The 25,590-nt window shown below is 44.5% G+C and overlaps 1 protein-coding gene across 1 annotated transcript in view; it reads left to right on the forward strand.

Annotated features, from left to right (window-relative positions):
* CCNYL1 (cyclin Y like 1) overlaps positions 1-25,590 on the forward strand; it is a 409,830-nt gene that overhangs the window by 104,483 nt on the left and 279,757 nt on the right. The window contains exon 2 of the mRNA XM_086955331.1: positions 15,466-15,540. Coding sequence (XP_086811457.1) covers positions 15,466-15,540 — 75 coding nt within the window. The remainder of the gene's footprint in view (positions 1-15,465; positions 15,541-25,590) is intronic.

Consider the following 25,590-nt stretch of genomic DNA (forward strand, 5'->3'; position numbering starts at 1 on the left):
TCCTAGGGGCTCACCAAATGCAGGTCAATCGGAGCAGGCCAGAGCAAACGGGGGAGCCCACTGGAACCAAAGACGGCTCGGAGGCACAGGAGTCACAAGAGGACCTCGAGCAGCTCACCAATGATGAAGGCCCACAGTGCAGAGGATGCTGTGAGGACGAAGATCTTGGTAGCAAGAGATGCTTTAGGCTGGAGCTTCTTGGAGCCGGAAGATCTCTGGAGAAGTGTCAACAAGCCTGGGCAATGGCAAGTCTATACCATGCACAGGGGTACGTCTCCAAAGGTTCCGACAAGGGATACGGTCTACAAACTTGCTATGAAGACAGTGCAGGCCTCAAGGGTGTTGCAGAACCACCACCTGTGTTGCTGCACCTTTCAGAGTTTGTGGTAGCTCAGGAAAGGCGCGGACCGGTCAGCTTTATTGCGGTGCCTTCAGATGCAGGGGAGTGACTCCTTCACTCCGAGAGATTCCTTTGAGTGTCTTGGATGTCCACAGGCCTCAAAAAGAACCTGTATGGAGCACAGGCACGGACAACAGGCAGGATGACGAGACCAGGAGCATCAGGAGTCTTCCCTGCACAGTCTTGGGTCCCAAAGCGAAGTCCAACGACGTTCAAAATGCCCAGACTGTTGAAGATTAAGGGGTTTCGGATCTCAATCTTGTCCCACGATGAATATAAAGAACCACCCACAGGTAAGCCCTTAAGTACCCTAAAAAGAGGGTTGGGACGAAACGGGTCCCTCCAAGAGGAGAAGCTGGACAGTGGGTAGGATACTCTCATGTCCTTTGTCCAGTTACGCCACAGCTGGAGCCAACGTTCCTTGAACAGGTTCAAACTAGAATTTGCAAGGAGGGCACCAAATGTATCCTTCAAAGCAGTCTAATGGTGCTAGCAAGCACCCCCCACCCTGGCCAAATACACGAAGTCCTATCTGGGAGTTGATCACACCTCCCTGTGACAGGAAACCTATTGTTGTACCTTCCGCTGCTTGAGCTTGGCTCAGCAGCAGGAGGGCAGAATAGTGTCTATGGCCGGCAGCAGCCATAGTTTGCTGTCAGACTCTGGGAGACTGGTTCTGGGAGACTGGTACTGGGAGCACGGAGGTTTTCCCAGAGGATCCCCACAGTGCATGGAATCATACCGCCAACACAGTTTACGGTGTTTGGGTATGATTCCAACATGTTTGATACCAAACATGTCCGGGTTTGTTACAGTTTAGAGTTGGCCATTGCGTAATGACGCATGACCACTCTATGTATCATAATGGCTGAAGCACTTAAAATACCTAGAGAATGGACTCTTGTGTTTGTAGGGGTATCCTGCTCATGCAGGGGTACCCTCACGCTTCTAACCAAGCACCCGGCCTTCAGGATTGAAAGGCCTGCTTTAGGAATGACTTGCAGGTTTTTAATGTAGTGACCGTTGATCTAAGAAAACGTTTATTTGTCGGTAGTGCTTACACAGGCTGCAATGGTAGACCAGTAGTGATAATTTGAGAGGTCTCTTATGGGTGGCATAATACCTCTTCAGCCCATGATGGGGGGGACCCCTGGTGTATCTATGCCCTTGGTACCTTAGTACCATATACTAGGCACTTACCAGGGTACACCAGTAGCCAATCTGGGGGGTAGCCAAGTATTCTTCATGGTCCATTTTAGGGACGAAGCACAGAGACTGGGGTTCTGATTAGCAGGATCACAGTCAGACTAGTCAGAAAACAGAATGACACATGCAAAAAGTGGGGGTAACGCTGAAAGCAAATCCTACATTACTACATGATGCAATAAACAACCGGCTATGTTCTGAAAACGTTATAGTTTAGCCAACAGATTATTTCCTATTTCTAGATGGGCACATTTGGCAAAATCTAATAACGGAACCGTTTTTGCTTGAATAGCTTGAAGTTTTTGGGGAAATAAATATTTCAAAACATTTTGCTGAATGTCACCGATATAATTCAAAGTTGACCATTTAGGAGAGCTGATCCTTCATAGACAGTAGTCCATTACAATAGTGACTATTTTCTCTTTGGTATCTGGCAGCAGTTTGGAATTTTATGAAATATATACTTGTCCATGGCACAAGGTGCTTTAGAAATGCACGTGTCCTGAAAAAAATATATATATTTTGTTCCCTTTGCAGTTTACAGTGAGGTGACAAATTATGGCAGCATCCCATTGCAAGGCGAGTCTGCTAATAGCCTCTTAATTATGACAGGCTCATATTGTATCTTAGTTTGGATTCTAGAGGACAGTTTTCCAGTAATTAACACAATGGCTGAAAGCAGACAGAAAGCAGTAGTTCCAGGAGTAGCTTGCCTTGTGAGTGTGTGTACTGTACACCTTCAAATGTATGTATGCGTTTATTAACCAACCCTCTCCAATCTCAGCCCACTCTGGGTTAGGTTGAAAATGTATTCCCAACATGGGCCAGGAGTAAAACTTTTTCCATGGTTACGAAAACAGACTCTTCTGAACATTGGATTTTACCTACATCCTAAGTCTGCGGGTAGAAATCTTCAACTGGTCCAATGCCGAGCAACATCCGATTGACGTTGACGGCTTTCTGGGTGTGAACTCCAAAAGTTTCCTGCTCTGAGCTTTTTCGCGCCTTTGTCGACTACTTCACCCAGACTTCATCGATTTGTCATCCTGTCGTCAATGAGCTAGCCTTCGGATCCAGCTTGCAGCCTTGCTGCAAGCGCTGGGGACTCTACCCTCTCAGAAAATTTCTAAGGCTAAAGCGAACTCTTAGAAATGTACCAGCCTGGTTCTTGTATACCCATGCTCCATCGTTGTCTGCCTTGAAGCTTACGTCTGACATGGTCTTGTGTAACCCGTTACCTGGGAGTAGCGCTTTGTGCGTTTTGCCGCTATTTTTTGTTGAACATTTTTTAGATGCATATCTCAGTTTCCCCTTTTTGGGTTTTTATCGTTTTGGTTTGATTTTATTCATTAAAATATCCTCTATTGTTATAAATTGGAGTAACATTTTTATTGTTTTGTTTCCAACTTTTTAAATGTTTTGGACGTCTAAATGGTTAACACGTTTCCTAAGGCTGTCTGCTCTGTGGCATATCTAGCAGGGGTTGAGCTCATGTTTAAATTACTGAAACCTTTACCGGGCCCAACCAGAATAGTGACCTAGTTACTTGTGGTGTACTACCATCCACTCTACCTAATAATCGATTGCCTCAAATGTATTTATTGGTTTAGCTATTTTGTAATCAAGCAAAATTAAAAAGGTTTCAGACCAATCTTGTGGTTAAATTTACTAACTAAATAGATGGGAATCACGGGTGGTAAAATATAGACCCAAGACATGACCTGCAGTATCCTTGTGCCGGATCTCATTAAGATATTAATATTTTTCAGTCTTTAATGTATTATTTTCCAATGTAAAAGACAGAATATACAACAGATCTTCTTAATGTATATAGTATCACGTGCTGTAATACTAAACTCCAGAGGTACTATAGTTTTAGAAACAATCAGTAAATAGTACAGTATAAAACATACACATCGTACATCTGTCTATCTTTATGCAATAGGACAATGTAGAATCATATTCCAAAGAGGAAGATGGAAGAGTATGAAAAAGGTCAGTCTAAAGGTAAAGTAAATAACGCCTGAATCTTATCTGAATGCATCATCTCCGTGTATACATAAATATGAGTATAGCAATATCAATGCCGCAAAGGAGGAGAACTTTATTTTCTGCATTAGTCTAAAATGTAAGAATAATAACATTTCAAATTGTGAAGTGTGAAGAACAGCCTTTTGATCAATGTAATTTTCTAATCTTAAGGATTTAGAAACATCAGCCCAACAGTCTCAGTCCTGACATTAAGCATGTTTCAAAAATTGATTGTGTCTTTTTGTCACTAGCCTAAACAGTTCACAGATTAAAATCTTCAGCATCCACATGATCTGGGTAACTAAGTTATGAAAAAGTGGTAAAATCTGGGAAAGTGTCCACAGAGTTTTTATCCACTTAATGGCAACTAAGTTAATTCAACATGTGGAAACTAATAGGGTATACTGAACAGTTATAGTACTAACCTTTCAGTGGCGCCTTGATTACATATAGGTAATTCCTTAACCTTATACTTGTCAAGCCTCTTCCTTTTTTTCCTTAGGACTTTTGCAGCAATCATTTTAATCCTTTAGGTGTCAGGTGCTCTGAAAATGGGAGGACTAGTGTCATTCCACTAGTCTTAACCACTAACAAAAATAACCAACATTATATTCCATAATAAAATCATTTAAGTTAAACTGATGTTTAACTGCTTACCAGGCACAATGGCCTATGCAAGCAATGCTGATTTCTGCTGTGTGGTGTTCTGTGGCGAGAGATGCCCAAATAAAGGCAGGTTGATGAGCAGGAATGGCTACTACCCTACACTCCCCTAACCCACCCAAAGCCAGTAGAAGTGTGCTACAGTCTTTTTTTTAAAGTATATTTATTATAGGTCTTCTTTACCTTTTTTGTATATTTCAAAAATATAGCTGATTAAATGGTTTATACTGTGCATTAGAGGTATGGCACCAGTAAACCAAAAAGGAATATCTGAAACATAGAGCTGAAAATCAAGTGTAACTGGAAATGGATGAGTATTATTTTAAAATGAGTAAAAAAAGCATCTACTGTAGAAATATTGCATCAAAACCCCATTCAATGCCAGTCTTTCATTACAGTTTAACTGGAATATTTTGATTGACTAGAAGTAGCAAATGGGTCATCAACCGACTGTAAAGATGGTATCCTAAGAGAATATACTGGTGATTTTAGTGTTGCGTAGAGTGCAATTTTGCATGATGTTCCCAGAACAGGTATGTAAACCCATGCACAACATATACTATGCACACTAACCAATGCAATCTACACAGATTGTCAGCATAGGAAATTAAGCGCTAGATAAATCATCTGAAATAAAAGTAATTAATTTCCCTTTCAAAGGTATGTCATGTGGCAAGAAAGCCTCTAGCTATGTTTTATGCACACATGAAAGAGAAAAGCAATACCTGGGCAGAAACCCTAAGCACACTGTTCCTCCCATATTGCAGATGAATCTGCAATCTAATTGACTGCTCCTTTTGCGACTGATGGCAATCCACTGCACCTGTGGTTTCCATCTTGACTGAGGCAGAGGAGAATTCCCAAGCCAGACAAATTTTACTCTTCATTTTTGCCATCTATCCCAATTCAATGATCTCTGAAACCAAATATTTCCCTTAATGTGGAGATGATTCTCGTAGCATGGTTCTGGTATAGTTAAGCTTTTTTTTTTCTTCAGGTGATCCCCCACATATTGCAATGAATAATCCAGATTCTTCAGTTTTCTGTTGTATGACTCAGCAGTAAAGGATGGTTCACAATTTCTTCCATACATTGCTAAGCTTGAGAGCTTCGTCCCTGAAAAACTTAGGGGCACACATCTTGGTTTGGGAGCATTAAGTAATGCAATCTTGTGCTTTCGAGAGACTTTGTCTGTATGAGAGTAAATGGCTTTGCTTTTGCCACTGGGGTCTCGGTCACCTCCGAAGACATTTCCAAGCTAATTTAGATTAGGTCTAGTTCCCCAAATATTACCTCTTCCCTGTGGCCATCTTTTAATAAGGTGGAACTTTGATTACATTTTCACTGTCTAATTTGAGAACCCAGTTCTCGCTGTGATTTCAAGTTGATGCTCGACTTGGAAATGCTCAAACCCCATAAGTATAATTTATTTTGTGTTAGTGACTTAAGTGCAGAGCAACCTCCGGAGAAGTGTTGGCAAGTTTCAGGAACTTTACACAGAATCTATGTTTCATTTTTCATAATCACAATGTTGCTCTGAGAGCCTTCTATTGGTAGGTCTGTGATGTAATTTTATTTTAACTAATAAGTATCCTCCAGTTTTCCAACTAAGACCTCATGTTTCCTTGGCTTCAGAAAAAGCTGCACAATCTGGATAGGTTCAGGGTTGTAGTATTTGGGTTGTTATGGCCATCTATCATTCGAAAGTCACTATGCTTTCATTGCTTTTGAGGGCTTTGCCAAAGGCAGCAAACTACCTTTGACTACAATTTCACAATAATGCTCATGTGCATATTTATGGCCTATTGCACACCTGAATTTGAGACTTCATGCTGAGCTCACCTGAGCTGAACCCACCTCATTGACTATTCAAGAGGTATCTTACCATTGTAGAAATTTACTGGCTTGTGTTGAGATGCGGTGTGCACTTTTTGTAAGCATTTCTCACTACACCTTTCTTTCCGCAGAGATGCATCTTTTGGCCTGAAAGCGCACTGCTGCCCACTTTCTCATAGTCTGATATTGTTATGTTAAACAATTTGTAGAGCGCATGGCTGCCCCACCAAGGGGCATCCCAGCGCTAAGCTCAGACAGAAGAAAGATGACAGGGCAGCAGAACGTCGCAGATGATTTAGTGAACAGATGAGTTTTTATGGCCTTGCGGAAAGCGGCATGATTTTGAATGCTTCTGATGCTCACCGGAAGGGAGCCAAAGCTCTGAAAGAGCGTCCTCCAGCTCTTCCTCTCTTAGCCCGCGGGACTGCCGCCAGATGTTGGTTTAAAGAGCGCAAGAGACTAGTGGGAGTGTAAGGTGTGAGGAGATCTGCTAGTAATTCAGGGGATTGTGCGTTTAAAATTCGGTGGCAATGCACAGCGCTTTAAAAAGAACATGCTTCTCAACAGGGAGCCAATGAAGTCTATTGATAAACTCCGACGTGTGACAGGTCCTGGGGAGCCCAAACAGAAGTCAGACAGCCGCATTCTGTATTCTTTGAAGGCGCTGTGTCTCTGCTCTGTTAACCCCTAAGTACAGAGTGCTAGCGTAATTCACCCTAGTAGTATGGTGGCCTGGAAAATAACCTGCTGAGTATTAGCCTTAAAGATGCCGAACAAAGGTTTGAGACCATGAAGGAGCCCAAAACAGACTCCTGCCACTGCCTTGGTTTGGGGCTGGAAGGTGAGTGCCGTATCCATCCAAGCGCCCAGATTTTTGACAGTCTGTTTTGATATAGGTGGAAGGCAAGGGCGGAAGTCCACCATTGCTCACTCCACAGGTGAGTGTTTTTCCCCACCAGCAGGATTTCTGAAGTTGTGGCATTTAGATGGAGGCAGTTCCCGGTCATCCAATCCCCAACCGCTGTTAAGTCCTCTTTGAATTTAGAGGCATCCTGTGGCGGGGTTTGTCGGATAGGGCGATTACTGTGTGTAATCCGCATAGGAGACCACAGTCAAACCTCTATCCTAGGCCACATCTGCCAAAGGGTGAATGTAGATGTTAAAAAGGGTCGGGCTCAAGGCAGAGACCTGCGGGACCCCTTGGTGCACAATGTGCGTCTGAGAGAAGAAACCGTCCCCTCCCACTAAAGGCCCTTGTTTTTTAGTGTTGTGAGAATCCGCGACTTTTGGGTGTGTTTCCCCGGAACTCTTAAAGCTGCCTTTAATAAAACAAAATGATAGACTGAAGGAAAAAGGCACCCCGTTCCCATCCCCCCTATCATTTTCTGTCACGCAAAGACACCCACACCCCTTCTCCCTCCTGCCGAGTTTCCACCATTGCTGGATATTTTCCAGAACAACCTAGTCAGTGAAGGAGAAAACAGAAAAACTTGCAAGCAAAAGTTATTTTCAGCCCGTTTGCTTCCTCATCACAATTATGAAAACTGTTTGGATGGGGCGGCATTTTCAACATTTGCAGCATTCTTTGCCCAAAAATTCCAAAAACTGGGTCTGATGGAAGAAAAACCTGTGCCCCGCCCCCTCCAAAGCCCCCACCGCCCTCCCTCACTCTGCTTCCATTCCTTTTGTCTTTCTTTACAACCAAATACCCAGCCGCCTCGGGCCAGGGCCTGCTTAGGGCAAAAAACAACAGCTGCACCAGACTGGAGACAGTGTGCAGACAGTGTGCAGGCGGGAAAAGTTAATCATTACTTGTGTCTGCCGGCATAATCTAATGACTTGTATTCCTAAACACATCCACACACAACATACACACGTCCCTGCCCTCGGAAATATTTCCCCTCTGTCGCCACAGTGCCCACCGCGCAAACCTAGTGATGACTCCAGCCCCCACCACGCACAAAGGCAGCGGGAATTCCACACGCGGGGAGGCCATTTTAGCGGGTGACCCTCCCCACTCCCTCTTTAAAAAAAAAAAAAAAAAATACTTAAAGCTGTGTGTAGTTCGAGACTCCGAAATCACGGAGCTGCCACTTGTAACAGATGCTATACACCGAGCTGAAATCCCCAAATGAGGTCGCCGCCGCTGCCTAACTCCAACAGAGGTAGTGTCTTCTTGTATCCATCAGTAAGGTGTGCAGACACACAAGTAACCTTAAGGGCAGTGCTACAATGTTTAATTCCCACCAGTTGTGTGCCACAGTGTTACCTTTTCACGGTCAAGCAACGAAGAACTGCGAAAATTCAACGCAAGTGCCAACAAATGCCAATTCCTGAACAGGAAGCATACAGAATGGAAAGGGGGCTGCTAACCACATTCTGCTTAACCCTCCATGCACATGTAACATTGTTCCTTTCATTGTGGTGAAGCATCGATCTCTTGTCTTTTTGGGGCCATGTGTTTCAAGTTAGAAACACATGGCCCCATAAAGATAAGAAAGTGCTTTGTGACAGTAGCAAAGCTGGTGACCGAGTCTGGATCGGAGGCCAAAGAGCGTGAACCAAAAACCCTCATTGCAATGGCAGGCCACCGTTTAGCATAAATGGTGACGCCAGCCAATGGAAATGATTGGCGGAGCTTAAAGCCCTCTTCTGGAAGTCCTTGTTAACAATAAATCTCGCAGAGCGGGCAGCGCATGTGCTGCAACGCTAGGCGAGACCTAAAAAGAATATCAGGGTCCTCATCCTGAATTAGGCCAAACAGTTCCACAAAGTGTTTGACCAACGAGCGACAGTTAAGACTAAGATGTTTAATAGTAGGCGAGGGAGCGCACACAGGACAAGCGATTGCCAAAGAATTGAAACCACAAGAAGTGCAAACAATAGGACCTTCCAAGGGAGCGTCAGGCTGATGTGTGCAATGATGGATGCCCTTACCTATATCAATAAGAGTTGTCTCACCATCCAGTTTTTTTGGGGGCAGTCAAATTAGGTTCCCAGCCATGTCGGAAGGAGTGACGGACAACATTTTGGGGTAGAAAAGATTTACATTCTCGGTTCTAAAATACACATTATGCTCCAACCGTATATGGAAGAAAATGTTATGAAAATTGCATTTGGAGGAATGTTAATACACATATACCAGGCATGGCTTAAAGAGGGGATGCTTGCAGTATTTCCAGGTCTTATTTGGAGTTCTGGCATTCCCAAGCAGTTGCAAAAAAGGGCCAAAACATAAATTATAGAATTCATCATGGAAATCCATTATTCAAATTTTTGTGGCATACTTGTTTGTATATGTTGAAATGATGGTCTTGTATTTAATCTGGTGCAACATTGTATGCCTACCTTGACAATCATTATTTATATGTAGACCGCTGGAACACCTTTGTATGTAGCAAAAGGCAAAGTAAATTGTTTTTTTTCTGTTAAGAATAGGTGAAATGATGAGGATTGTAATTTTATTTTCAATTGCCTGCTCTAAAAAAATCAATAAAAATAACTGGGAATGCACACTTCATGCAGTGTTTACATTGCTAGTTTTGTATATTTCTGTGTTGCCTGATAATGGCTGCTATTTAAAATGGCATGCTTCATTTTTATGACGGGGCCAATTTTAATTTGCTTGGAATTTTGTGCCCATACCCTGAATCCTGCTTCCCATCCAATAGCTGAGTCTTGCCTTGGAAGGGCTTCACCCCCCTACACAAGTTTCAAAGTAGTGTCCTACCATGGCTAGTGACTTCAAAAAGCCACTTACTGCAGATAGACCAGTAAATAATGTAATGTGTGCCTCCATCGTGCACTGCTAGCAACCAAACATATTACCTTAGAACCACTATACCCGGTAGTAATTCAAACAATTTTTTTTAAAAATCTGAGTCATGTAATCAATAATGTCATTTAACAAGTCATAAGTGTTGCACTATATGAGGTAATAAGCAGTGCATAACGGGGCACACGTTCTAGTTAACTGACTAACCTATAACTGGAGTAAGTTCATTAGTTGTCGTTTTTTAAATATTTGTTCTTTATCCATTTCAATGGCTAAATATAATTCATAGTCTAAAACGTAATTTTAACCTTTTTCGTTTATTCAGTGAATTTTTATTTATTTTTCATATTCTAAGGTGCCCAGTGCCCAACCCCTGCTGTGCAGGGCCTTAGGGCCAACCACTGTGGCCAACCACAGTAATGGTTGGCCACAGGGCCTGGAATCAAGACCAGGCTCTCTGCCCAACCGTCCACTGGCGCCCAACCGTCCACTGGCGCCCAACCGTCCACTGGCACCCAACCCCTGCTATGCTTGTACTTTCGTAGAGGGCAACAGTGATTGGCCATTGGGTCTGTGTATAATGCTCCGTGTGTGTCCCTTTGCGGGTGCCCACCCACCACTGCACTCAAAGTATGTAGCAAGGGTTGCCTACAGTGCTTGGGCTCATGGGCAGAACCTGCTGTCAACCCTGTACAGACAACAAACCCTAGCGGCACACAAAGTTGGTCTACCAAAATCTTTACTATTTTAAACAATTGGGAGCTGTTACGATGTATACCGTGAGTAACCAGATGTGGAAAGGTGATGCTGTACCCATGCAGGCATCTCTCCATCGAACTAATTTTAGCCCAATTAAACATTATGCATTAAATTACTAAAAAATACATACCTCATTTCATATTTGTAACCTGCTGGTTTTATATTTGCATTATATTCTCACTTCAGGGGTTCTCTAGGAGGAATTATAACCATCCACAGTACCACTCCATACAATCAAAATTCACAATGTAGCCAGATGGTGTATCTACACCACTCACTAAAAGTATCATGTGAGGGTTGAGGGACAGACGCACACATGTTTTAAGACGAGAGCCCTCGCTCACCCTAAGGTGACCTGCCTCATCATTGGGTTCTCTCTTGCACACTGGGACCGCAAGGTGCCCAGTGTGTGCTACAACTCTCCTGCAGGAGAGAAGTGTGAGGTGTTTTGTGTCATCCAATGTAGGACAGAGCATGGGGCAGAGTGCAAAAGTGTGAGTTTAAAACTATCTCCTGGTTGACGAAGTCAATCCTTTATTAATGTCCCCAATGGATAGATTAAAACACTAAGTGAGAATAGGTGTATGGATGTCTCCTATTTGGATCTGGTCAACATGTTTCTGCCTTGCTAGACCGAAATGTTCTTGGCATTCTTCAGGACCGAAATGTTCTTGATATTCTTCAGGACCATTCACTTCATCACTCTGCTAGATAAATAGGAGCAATAAAGAAATCCTAAAATATACCATCTTTTACTGGTGCAATTACGCAGCAACGATGAGGAAACCAGGAGGGTTATCCTGCATGGTGCACGCAGATAACAGCCTGACCTGCTCCGCCGCACAGCTCAAACCCTGGGATCACAAGGGCTTACAGACACTGTCTGGGACAGACATTCTCTCCCTCAATCCCATGCACGGCATATTGGACTTGTACAGCCTCATTTCATCCCTGTCTGCTGGACGACAACTGACCCCATTCAAACACCCAGCTTGGCAGAAAAGCACGAAAAAGTGGTAAAACGAGAGTTGAGCCTGATGCTGCCCCCTTGCTCGCACAACTGGTCCCTGTCTGCCCAAGGGACAGCTGGGTTGCTTTTAGACTGCCACGAGTTCTAGGAGTGGCTCGCTCGACTGATCCCCTGGCACCGCCTGAGTGTTGTGGGCGTGCTGGGCGATATCCCTGATGACTATTGACCAAGTGACTCCACACCCCCCATCAAGTGCTCTCCAGATTCCAGGACGGTGAGGAGGCTCCCATCTCTTCCTTTGAGCCCCCCGCCCCTCTTCACATGGCCCGCTCTACCTGACTGGCCACACTGTTGTGCTTGTCGTGTGGGTCGTTGTCTACATATGTACCAGGAGCAAGAGACCTCTGTCCCTCACACCGTGCCTGGAGCTGCGGCGCTCACACTCTCGGCGTTGCAAGCTTGTGCTCACACAGCATCTAAATGGACTGGTGTACTGGCCATCACGGGTGGCTCCTACCTCACTGGCATGCCTTGCCTGCATCGGCTACAACTGCAGCCGAAACCCGCTGTGTTCTGCCTCCCACAGCTCCTCACCAACTTCGGAGAACCTGATACAGCCTGCAGGGGTCTTCAAGTGAATGTGTTGCCCCAGACCCCGCTTTGGCAGTTTACACCTATTGGTCTATAATCCCCCAATCCAAGCCCACTGGTCCCCCTACGACCTTCACGTGGAAGCGTGGACACTTCTATGCCAGAACTTGCTATTGGATGCCCACACTATCATCCGGCACGTAGCTTATGTCCTTTTGTCTAGACTGATAGTCTACACTGTTATTTTATGCCTATTTGTTCTTTTGCTTATTTTATGTCAACACTGGTCTACTTTATCATTTTCTTATGTTATTCTATGCCTGTATCCTTTTTTGCCCCTTTTACATCAACACTGATAACTATGCAGACACTGTTCCCAAGTCGCACACGACACTGTTCCCAAGTCGCACACCCTATCGTAATCTACCTCCGAGCTATATCACCCACATATCCTACTGTCCATTGTATACATTGTTGCCATGTATCCTTGCCTACTCCATGTAAATGTATCTGCTCCATATGTAATTCGTACAACTGCAATAGTTTATCGTATACCTCTTTAATACTGTTGCTCTGTATTTGTGCTTATCCCATGTAATGTATTTGCCGTATATATAACTCCTGTAACTGCTACTTTGACAGCTACTTATTTATTATTTAGAAGTTTTCTATAGCGCTAACAACACCCGAAGGTAGCAGAGCGCTTTACAGTAAGGGCATGAAAAGGTGGACAAAAAGACAAGTAACAAATAAAGGTGATCATCAAATGACAGGGGAGAGGAGAAGTTCGTACAGTAGGACTTCTTGGCAATAGGATACAGAGTTCTCACATAGTTCTGGGGATGGATGTTGATCCTAGTTACCCAGGACCTAGGGAACGGATGAGGAACAGGGATTTGAGTTGGCTCTTGAATTCCGCATAGGACGGTATGGTTCTCATATGCGGGGGGATAGAGTTCCATATTTTGGGGGCATTTCCTGAGAAGGAGCAGTCCGCAGTTTTCTTCTTTCTGGTTTTTGGTAGGATGAGCAACAGGGAGTTAGAGCTTCTCAAGATTCTACTTTGGCCAGCTTTTGTGAGTTTGTTTGCCAGGTATTCTGGTTTTCCGGTGTGGAGGGCCTTGTGGGTTAGACAGGCCGTTCTGAAGGTGCTACGCATATCCACCGGGAGCCATTCAAGTTCTTTGAGTGCAGGGGAGATGTGGTCGGATTTTTTGCATCCTGTAATCATTCTTGCTGCCGCATGCAATGTTGTTTTTAATGGGGCCAGGTGTGATTTGGGGATGCCTGTTAGGATTGAGTTCCCATAGTCCAGTCTAGATAAAACTAGAGATTGCGTGGCTAGTTTGAGGTCCTTGTTGGGAATGAAAGGTTTGATTTTGTTCAGCAGTCTGAGGTTAAAGAATGCGCTTTTTGCCGAGTTCTTAATGTGGTTTGTCAAGGTTAGTTTGGGGTCTAAGGTGAAGCCCAGAGATTTTACGGAATCAGCTAGCGTGAGAGAACCTTTAAGAGCATCGATCGACTTCAGCCACTCGATGATTTGAGGGTTGTCTTCTTTGTTTGAGATGAGAAGAGTTTCGGTCTTGTCGGGATTGAGTTTCAGGTGATTCTTTGTCAGCCAATCTTGAACATCATTTAAGACGGCATTTACTCGGTGGATGTCGTTAATTGAAGAGGTTTCCAGGTAGATCTGTGTGTCATCCGCGTAGAGGTGGAAGTGGATATTGGCATTCCTGAGTAGTTTGGCGAGCGGTTCCATATAGATGTTGAAGAGCTGAGGAGAAAGTACTGATCCTTGGGGGACACCCCTGTTGACTTGCTGGGATTCGGAGGTGAAGTTCTTCATTTTTATTATTTGCGAGCGGTTGTGTAGAAAGGAGGAAAACCAATCGAGAACTACCTCGCCGAGGCCAGCTCTTACTTGCAGAGTCTTGATGAGGAGCTTATGGTCCACCGTGTCGAAAGCTGCGGATAAATCAAGGAGTATGAGGAGGCAGCATTTGTCAGCGTCAAGGGAACCGTGAATATCGTCTATGATGTTCAGCATCGCGGTTTCTGTGCTGCGGCCTTGTCTGAAGCCGGATTGGAGGGGGTCTAGAAGATTGATGTTATCCAGATGATTAGTCAATTGCAGGAGAACGCATCGTTCCAGTGTACAAATAAAATCTTACACCTTGAGAGGTGTATGCTTTGTTTTATTCGAGTGCATCTCTGTCTAAATTGAGAGAGGACCAAAGCATATGGAATGGAGAAAATGTCTCCCAGTAGTTTAGCTTCGGGTGATTTATTAATTAGAACACGGAAAGGTTTAGAACTCCAATTGGTGGTACAGAACTTATGAACTAACATTCACACCCTTCTGTTTCGTCCCGTTTTAAAATAAACATTCTACCGCTATTAGGTGGAATGGTCTAATTGTATTATAACGCACCACTTCTCGCTATAATGGTTGTTAAAGACACTCCCTCTTTATAGACCCTAATCTGTGGCTTTGCCCTACATCTCCGGAAGAATCTTTTTAACAAACACCCTAGCCCTCGGCAGCAGGCTATGATATTTTTGAAAAGAGGGATAACATGCTTGTTTGACATGTTTCGGTTCAAAAGTGAGGCAATGTGAAGTCCCTGACCCTATGTAATAAAACAATGGTATCAAATGAATTGCAAGAATTTAGAACAAATTTTCGGGTGGAAGTATCCTAAATGTGAAAATGAGTTAAGTAATCACAACCACTTCCTTTTTATTGAAAGTCTTTAGCTGCTGAGAAAAAATGTTTATTAGAAAATTCCTTTAATCAAACATTTTTTTGTACAGGTTTTTTCATTTATAGTCGGTGAGTGTCCAGTGTCGGTCCTTGAGGGCTGGAACCATGCATGTATTTCAGAATAACGAATAGGAAAACATTTTCATATTAAATTTAGTGGATTCAAATGTAGTTTTTGTTGATATCCTGAAAATCCGATGTGTCTGGGCTCACTGGCCTGTGTTGAAACACTTGATTTAAGACAACTCACCTCCTCAGTCCGAATGCATTACAATCTGGGTATATATCCCATGGTACAACTCATTGTACAAATTAAATCGTAACTCTAAAGTAAATAAATGATAATAAATATAAATCATGCCTGCCTTTTATAATACCTATTGCAATTTAACTTTCACAGTGGCTCATTTCATGCATTAACTTGATCTTTCTTCCTGATTTTGAAATACAACATCTATTTTTTGTTTTAGATTTAGCTCAAGAATCAAACCCATCTGACCACGCCAGAGCAAGCACAATTTTCCTGAGCAAGTCCCAAACCGATGGTGAGTGTTATTTAAAACATTGTACTCCTTGTTGAAATGTCTTTGTGCAGATAACCATACAGCAATCAGTCTCACAGGAATAGTTGACACAATTACATATTATCAACTGTAATGTTCACTGCTGCTTTTGCTTTAGCTTTCTTTGTGCCATGCAAACACCAATACATAAATACAGTACATACATAACTTAAAACACAGTTGCAGACATATTGTGAAGTATTATTTTCTCTAATGGTAATTTGCAGTTTTCATATTTCCTACAGTTTTCCTTTGAAATTTGATTGCCAGATTTCTAAAATGCCTGAGAATGATGGAACTCAAGGAGCACTGTGGGTGGTGAACTTGCCTGCTGCACAATATGAATCCTATAAATTATCTTTGCTTAACCGTTTTAAGAAGCAAATTCCGGACTAGTGCTGGGCAAAGGAGTTTTTTTTTTGTTTGGTGGCCCTCAAAATGGCATAGAGCACAGTGCCCCCTTGATTGGCATCACTGCTATTATGGGGAGAGCGGTGGATATGGAGTCCCTATATACTTTTTTTTTTTTATTGGGAATAGAAGTGCAATTACAAGAATAGAAAACATTATTAAATTAATCCGGACATAAAAACAATTCTTAGATGTCAGGCTCAATATACAGTCAATAGATAATACAGAGATACAAAAATACTCAGACAGCAAGATAAAACAGGACCAAATTCATCTTATTTACAATTCATAAAAGTAAGATCTTAAAAAGGTTACGCCTGGAGATAAAAGCCCATAAAAAGAAAGATTTTGTCTATACTGTTACAACTTAGACTGCCTCCAGTCTGTGACAGGGGCCCAGAACCTTCTTCCAAAGTCCCGTGTTTTTAATCCCTTTTGTTCATTCAGGCAGGACTCAATAATATGAATTCCAAGCAACCTAGAGAGCCACATTTGGAAGGACGGAGCCACAATATCCTTCCATCCTGCCGAAATTAACAGCCTGAGCACAGCCACAGATATAAACGTCAATGCTTCTTCCTCCTTCCCCAATTTTAAATTAGTCAGTGCCCAAGGCCATTAGAGTAGGGGATAGATTGATCTTATGACCTAGCAGCCCCTCCCAACATTTTTCAATCTCGTTCTTAACTGGGTTAAAAGGTTACAGTTAAAAAACATATGTAATAAGTCTGCTTGACCATCCCCACACCTTGGACACGTATCGTCAGCCCTGACCCTGCATGCAAATAATTTCGCTGGGGTATAGTACAGATTAAATACCGTTTTCTAATGCTGGGCCCTTAGGTTTGTGGCTCTAAAAATCTTTTTATTCAACAATAGGGCCTGGTCAACATCTGTATCTGGATTTCCCAATTTTCGAGCCCAAGCTACCTCAGGCTTATCGACATCCTCTTGGATCTCTGAAATCAGAACGTTATACAGGATCCTAATTTTTTTACACCCTCTAGTCAGTGCATCCAATAGGGGGCTGATAACGGGAGGTGGCGGTTTTGGTCTCTGAGCCTTCAATGAGCGTGCCAGTTGGGTGTAAACAAACCAATGGTTGTCTGGGATTCCAAAACTATTTTGTAGGGCATCAAACCTTACTATACCCTCTCCATCCATTAATTGCCACAGCGTTTTAATGCCCAACCCTTCCCATACTTTGAAAGTCCTATCTGCTCCTATCGCTGAGAGGAGGCTCGAGTTATAAATATATAAATATGGATTGATTTTGGGGATGTTGCAGAACTTTCCACAGGCCTTCCAAACTCGCCAGACACCGTCAATCTTATACCTCGCCTTCTTGTAAAATCTACGGTTAATTTCGCATAGCATTAAACCCAACCCCTTTCTTCCTAACAATAACTCGAATATAGAAGGGGGACGCTCCATTTCTATGATTAGGTCATTATGATAAGTCTCTGGTTGAAAAAGCACAGTCATTTGGGTCAGAAGACCGGTCCAGTGATACAATCTTAGGTTAGGCAGAGCCAGACTCCCCTCTCTTTCGGGAGAGACAACAAATTAGTGGACCGCCTCACCTTCCCAAATTGCCAAATAAATTTAATAAACATTGATTCTAGGTTCGTAATTATTTTCTCTTCGAGAAATAATGGTATGGCCAGGAATAAATATAATACCTTGGGAAACATAGTCATTTTGACAGCATTCACCCTCCCAATCAATGATAAATGTAGCCCGTCCCACCTTCTCAAATCGGATTTAATTGATTTAATATGTTGTGTATAATTATCTTCCACAATTTTATCAACAGAGGCATTGATTGTCACCCCTAGATAAACAGCTGCGTCCACAAATCTAGGATCAGATTTCACAATGTTTTTCGTGCAGATAATCTGGGTCTTCGCTTCATTTAATAAGTACCCCGAACAAGCACCACATTTTTTCGTCAAATCTGCCAAGACCTCCATTGCCTGCTGGGGATCGGATGAAAATACCGCAATATCATCCGCGTATGCTATAACTTTATTTTCATATCCATTAAAAACCACTGATCTTAACCTGGGACACCCTAATATGGCCTGGATTAGCGGATCGATATAAAGGGAGAAAAGAATCGGGGAGCACGGGCACCCTTGACGGATTCTTCTCTTTATAGAAAACCGATTCGATTTCTCACCCATGATAGTCACTCAAGCAACTGGATCTTGATACATTGCCCTTAGTGCTTTATTGGTTTTCTGTCCAAACCCTCTTCCTGCTAAGATGTCCCGGAGAAAGCTCCAGACCACCCGGTAAAAAGCCTTCTCTGCATCGAGCAGGATCATGGCCATCTCCCCCCCGTGGCAGCATGGGCGTCAAATAAAGCTATAGCTATGCTGGTATGATCCGTCGTGCCACGTCCGGGGACGAACCCATGCTGCCAAGGGGAAACAAGACCGCCTATGATCCTGCCCAGCCTCAAGGCCCAGATCTTAGAATATAGCTTGGTATCAGAGTTAATAAGCGAGATAGGTCTATATGACCCCGGATTCTCACTGGGTTTCCCTTTTTTATGGAATATAATAATGTTTGTCTCTTTCCATGAGTCCGGGGTCTGCCCAGAACAAACAATCCCATTAAATAGATCTACAAGCAGAATAATGATTTCAGATTCTATGCTCTTGTAAACCTCCAGGGGAATGCCGTCAGGGCCTGCAGCCTTCCCCGAGGCCAACTCATGTAACGCAGTCTTGATCTCCAGTTCGGTAATATCCTTGTCCAGTTCTTCTTGTAGTAAGGTATCAAGGCGCGGTCCTGAATCTTCAACACTATCCTGCTGTTCTCCGTCCCTAGCCTCCTCATCATAAAGTCTCCGATAGAATTCTCTAAAAACATATAAAATCTCTTTAGCTTCAGTATATTCTTTACCCCTTTCAACTATCCTTGTGATTACATTTTTGGACTTCTCTTGCCTTAAACGGAGACCTAGAGCTCTACCGGCATGTTCACCTGTTTCATAGCGGTTGGTTCTAGTAGCCTGATATTCCCCTATCGCCTTTTGGGTAACCAATTTCTGTAATTCTGCCGTAGTAGCAGATAGGGCATTATAACTATTGCTCCCATCCCCACCTGATGCTATAATCTTGACATGCTCTTCTTCAATAATTGTTAACCTCTCTAGGAGTTGGGTTTCCACCATCCTATCTTCTTTCCGCAATTTTACTGAAAAACTAACACTCGCCCCTCAAAGCCGCTTTGAAAGATTCCCATACTATATTACGAGAAGCGCTGTATCTATTAGCATCAAAAAAGGCTTCCGACCACTTCTCGATATGGGCTACAAATCTTGAATCTGCCAATAGTCTCCTCTCAAAGGTCCAAGAGGATTTCAACCTTTCACCGCCAGCCCTTTTATACAGGATTACCAACGGGTTGTACCCTCGGTAACCTAGTGATGGTAACTCCTATTATTTCTGATGAAGAAATAAACAGATAATCAAATTTGGAATGCTTCTGGGCTGGATTCGAGAAGTAGGTAAAGCCAGGGCTTTGTGGTTCCTTAATACCCCAAACATCCGTTAAATCCAACGATCCCATAAGTGCCTTGATTGCCCTGAAGAACCTGGGTTTTTGACCGACATATTTTACTTTATCGTCACAGTTAGCTGTGATATTTAGATCTCCACAAACTATTAGAGGTCCCTGCCAGCCGACTAGTTCAAACTCCAAAAAATCTAAAATCTCTGGGTCATCTCCATTAGAACCATAAATTATACACAAAGTAAGGCCAATTTCCAGCTCTGAGATAACCCATCTCCCATAGCTATCTGCCTTCACCCTTTTAACACCACCCAAAGACTTCCTAACCAAGATAGCGACCCCCCTGATCATTGTAGATTGTGAGGAGCAGGCGACTCAAAGCCATTTAAGAACAGAAGTTTCCTCTTCGCCCAAGGGAGATGCGTCTCCTGGAGACAGAGCGCATCTATCTTATTAAATTTAACAAAGTGGGCCAGTCATTGTCTCTTCCTCCAGTCATTTAGGCCACCCACATTTAATGTACAGATTCTAAAGTCTATCATCCTGACTTTTGGTTTGACGTCCCTGTGAGCCCTGTCGCTTGATTCTATTAATTTTGATTGTCTGCTCTTTTTGTCCGGATAAACCAACCACAACAGTAACGCATTTTATATTCCCATTTTCATCCTTCCGCACCCACTTACCCCCCTCCCCCACAACCACCCCCCTACTCCTCAACCCACCTACCTCTACCCCCCACCCCCCACTCTGTGAGGCGCACAGATCTAGTCTGTGCATGCGATGGAAGTGCAGTGTTTACGGCGAGGACAGCTAGAAATACTTTTCTAGTACCTAAAGTCCAAAGAAACCCATAAAGAGAAAAAATACATTCAAAAGTTTTGCACACACAGGACCACTACCAGTGACCTAACGATGCATCAATTTATACCAATTATACCATTTGTAATATAAATAATCTGTCATTTTATCTGGATCTATTTGCCAAGGCTATCTGGTTTTGCAGTGTGAATCTTTCTGGATTCACTATGCTGTGCATTATTCCGCTGTCTAGTGGTTGGGTCCGGAATCGTAGTCTTTTCTTTTTTTTTTTTTCGTAGCCCAGGTGGGCGTCGACGTCCCACCTTTTTGGTGTCCTTCCTGTGACGTCGGCATGCTTCCTGCGGAAGCTCCCACCCTTGGGCGCCATCTTCAGATTCTTTTTTCCGCCGTTGGGTCTGGATCGTTCCCGAGAGGTCTCCAGAGATTGGGAGAAAAGAAGAAGCAAGACTCGAGTTTTTGGAGAAAAAACGTTGGAGAAGACGAAAGAAGACTACACCATCGAAAGGACGACGAAGAAGGGAGAAATTTCGAGATTCTTTGACGTCCAGAGGAGAATGCGCAATAGGGGGCCCCCTGAACGCAAGACATGGACAACACCATTCAAATTCTGCCGCAACTGCCATCATAAGCACGTGCAGAAGGACCAACACCCAGTCTGTAACCTCTGCCTGCCGATCGACCACGAAAGCAGAGACTGCAACGCCTGCTCCGCATTCACCCCGAAGACCCTTCGAGTGAGAGAGAGGCAAAGGATTGCAAACTACGCCATGCAAGGCAAGGGCCAACCTCCGTCCCTTCGAGACCTGGGACTCTCGACCGACTAGGAGGATTACGTCACCGAAGACGACATCGTCTACACCGTCGCAGAGACCGATAATAAGAAGACTACTGAAAAGGTAGGAGAATCGACGCCCCAAAAAGGCCCGAAAGACCCTCAACAGTCTACCCAAGACTCTCGAAAAAACGAGGGCAAGACCCTGAAAGTGCCGACGCCGAAAACTTCGGCGTCCGCAGCGACATCCAGGCCCAGCGGATCCTCTCAGAAGGACTCCCTGGCGCCGAAGGACGGTGACCAACCAAAGTCGTCGAAAGGCCTCCAAGAAAAGGAGCGCTAGACTACGAAAACATCTTCGAAGTCGACGACGAAAGATGCAAAACCAGCCCCGATGCCGAAAACAGCGTTGCCGCCGAAACTAGTCTCGACGCCGAAACCCATCTCGACGCCATCTAGCGCGCCAAAGAGACCGGCGCAACCACTCAATGCTGACCAGGCGGCGGAGATGGAAAGCAAGAAGAGGAGACTCGAGGCAGAGATGGAGAACATCCTGCAGCGAAAAAGATTTCGAAGGAAAAATGAAATCTTACAGAATTCCTTGGAGGCCAAAGTCACCAGAGTTACATGTGGTCGAAGACGAAGAGGAAGATTTTGAAGTAGAACAAGCGTCGGAGAGCTTGGAAGAGCTGGCATAGCAGGAAGATGATGATGCCTATTACGAGTAGGAGAGAGATGACGAACAGAGAGTGGACCAAGAATCAACATACTCGGAGGAGGTAGAGTGGCAAGACGTCGACGCCGAAAGTCCTGAAGAGGGAGTGGACACATATCCAGCCAGGCCCTCGCCACCTGACGACATTGGGCTCTATAATGAATGCATTAAGAACGCTGCTACAGCGTTCAGGGCCAAGCTCGAATAGGAGGTGCCGAAAGGGGACTTCCTAGTAGAGACACTACTTCCAATGCACACTAGGAGCCAGTACCTGCCAATGCTCGAAAGCATCAAGGGGCAAGGAAGATAGGCATTCAAGAAACCTGCTACGTGTAAACCAGTCATGCCAAGGACGGAGAAAAAATACAAGCACTCCTCAAAGGACCCAGCCTACATACAGGGGAAGGTCGCTGCTGACTCTATCATCACGGCAACAGCAAGAAGAAGGGCCAATGTGCCAACTACTTCGGGTCCACCCCCGTATAAAGAGAGCAGAAGGATTGACCTAACAGGAAGGAAAATCGAAAGGAATGCCGCTATGCACTGGCGCATGGCTAATTCAAATGCACTACTCGACAGACACCATTACCAGATCATGGAGGAACTGGGGCAATTGGTGAAACACCTCCCTCAGGAGCACCAACAAAGGGTTTCGCACCTAGTAGAGGAAGGGAAGAACTTGGCAAACTCTTGCCTAAAAACAGCACTGGACGGGGCAGACACGGCCAGCAGGCTAATGATGCTGGGCATCACGGAAAGAAGACAAGCCTGGCTCAGAATATCAGGCTTTAAACCAGAGGTGAAGCACCACATCCTGAACACTCCGTTCAACGGTGAGACACTTTTCGGTCCAATAGTAGACGACAAGCTCTCACAGCTCAAAAAGGATAATGACACCGCAAGATCCATGGGGGCCTTGCAATTCAGGGGAGCAAAGAGAGGGACCCCCTCAAGGAGACCACACGGGAGAGTGGGGAACCAGCCGGGAACGTCGCATCAATCCTTCCAACTTTCCCACCAAGGCGATACCGATACACAACATGGCCATCAAAAACAGCAATGGCAATATCAACATAGGGGCCAGTCCTTTCGCGGGAGAGCGAGTGGACGTGGAAACACCAGGAGGGGTGGTCAGCAAACCACCTCCAAGTGACTTGGCCACATTGACAGTGCACACCCTACAAAAAACTCCAAGGGTGGAGCACAAAAAACAGGAGTCTCACGCACCGAAACACCGCGACCACGTAACACCAGTGGGAGGAAGATTAAAACTCTTCCTCCAGGAGTGGAGAAAACAAATGGATCATCAACACAATACAGTACGGGTACTGCATAGAGTTAGAAAAAACACCACCAAGCAGAAGACCAAAGAAAAGAGCACTAGCAAAGAAGGAACTAGAGCTTCTTCAGAGGGAAGAAGAGGAACTGCTACTAAAGGAGGCTATCAAGCCTGTACCTCCCATGTAAAGGAACAAAGGGGTGTACTCTACGTACTTCCTAGTACCCAAAGTAGACGAAACAATGAGACCCATCCTGGACCTAAGGTTCCTCAACAAATTCATAAAGACACAAAAATTCAAAATGACATCCCTACAAGAAGTACTCCGTCAGATCAAAACAGGGGACTTCATGGTCACCATAGACCGAAAGGATGCCTACCTACACATCCCAATGAACAGACGGCACAAGCATCTGCTACGATTTGCAATCCACTCAGACCACTATCAATTCACGGCATTGGCCTTCGGACTAAAATCAGCTCCAAGGGTGTTCACAAAGTGTCTGGCAGCAGTCGCTGTGCACTTGAGGGAGGGGATACACGTATACCCTTACCTAGACGATTGGCTCATAAAGGCAAAGTCATACAACACGTGCAAACCGCACGCTCAGAGAGTGACAGACACACTAATAGCCCTAGGTTTCTCCATTCACTGGAAGAAATCCGCCATAAAACCTCAACAGGTCAAGATATTTCTGGGAGCACAAATCGACACCGTTCAGGGGAAGGTGTTCCCCAGCGAGAAGAGAATGACGACACTGTTGAAGGAGACGCGCCTCTGCCAGAATGGGCAAGTTCTGACCGTGAGGACGGTGAGCAAGATGATGGGCATGATGGCCTCATGCATCCACATAATACCAAATGTCCGACTACACGTGAGACCACTCCAGGAGTGGCTGCAGGACCAATGGTCACAAGCGACAGGGTGTTGGGAGGACCTAGTGGGTGTAACGCACGCAGTGCGAGAGGAGATATCATGGTGGAACAGAGGAAACATAACACAAGGGAAACTTCTAACACCACCAACAGTGACCATCACCACGGACGCATCCCAATGGGGATGGGGAGCACACATGGAAAAACTACGCGTGAGGGGCTAGTGGACACAAGCAGATGCGATAAGACACATCAATTACCTAGAACTAAAGACCGTTCTCCTAGCTATGAAAGCCTTCCAGACGAAGTTGTACAATCAAACAGTGCTGATCCAGACAGACCACACAACTACGATGTTCTACATAAACAAACCGGGAGGAACACAATCAGCACCACTGTCAGAGCTAGCGCAAGAAATATGGAAATGGGCAATACCATTGAAAATAGATCTACTGCCGATACATCTGCCAGGAAAGGACAACGTGGAAGCGGACTGGCTCAGCAGACAGACATCGGTCTCGCACGAGTGGGAGCTGAATGCTCAAGAAACAAAGAGACTGTTCGACAGGTGGGGAACACCGTCAATAGACCTGTTTGCAACACGCCAGAATGCAAAATGCCAACACTTCGCATCGAGGCAACCAGGGGAGGGATCCCTGGGGAATGCCCTATGGATAAGCTGGTCAAAGACATTTGCCTACGCTTTTCCGCCGATTCCCCTGATTCACAGGGTACTCAGCAAGTGCAGGACAAGCAGCATGACCCTCATACTGGTTGCACCCCAGTGGGCCAGACAAACCTGGTACTCACAGATTATGGAAATGACACAGAGTGCACCACACAAATTTGGGAGGAGGAAAGACCTACTCTCCATGCAAAACTGGAAGGTGTTGCATCCAGAGCCGGAAAGTCGCAGCCTTGCTTCTGAGGATATAGAGTTCGCACACCTAAAGCTCCCTGAGAGCACCCTGAGGGTACTTCGAGAGGCAAGAAGACCAAGCACACGTAAGTGCTACGTGGCCAAATGGAAGAGGTTCACATTATGGTGCAAAAAGGAGGGTCTGCACAACAAGATGACACGAGACTCTACAGTCCTTAAGTACCTCACACACCTGCTCGAGACAAACCTGAGCTCATCATCGTCAAGGGTACACCTAGCAGCCATTGTCGCCTACACTAGAGGGGAAACAGGCAAAAGCTTTTTTACTTCTATGATTGTAAAAAGATTCTTGGAAGGTGCAAAAAGGATCGCACCACCTAAAAGGTTACCAGCACCGGCATGGAACCTCAATGTAGTGCTGACAGAACTCATGAAGGCACCTTTCGAACCAATGCATAAAGCCTCACTACAGATGCTAACGTTAAAAACAGCATTCCTAGTGGCAATCGCCTCGCTACGCAGAGAAAGCGAGCTGCAGGCGTTAATACTACAGGAACCCTACATACAAATTCACAACGATAGGGTGGTGATGAGAACGGACCCACACATTATACCAAAGGTGGTGTCCAAGTTCCACATCAACCAAACGATTCAAATACCAAGTTTCTTTCCGAAACCAACAACAAAAGCAGAAAGGGCACTGCACACTCTGGATGCGAGACGTGCAGTCATGCATTACATAGAGAGAACTAAAG

The sequence above is a fragment of the Lissotriton vulgaris genome, chromosome 2_1 (genome assembly GCF_964263255.1).
Source record: "Lissotriton vulgaris chromosome 2_1, aLisVul1.2, whole genome shotgun sequence".
Classification (NCBI taxonomy): domain Eukaryota; kingdom Metazoa; phylum Chordata; class Amphibia; order Caudata; family Salamandridae; genus Lissotriton; species Lissotriton vulgaris.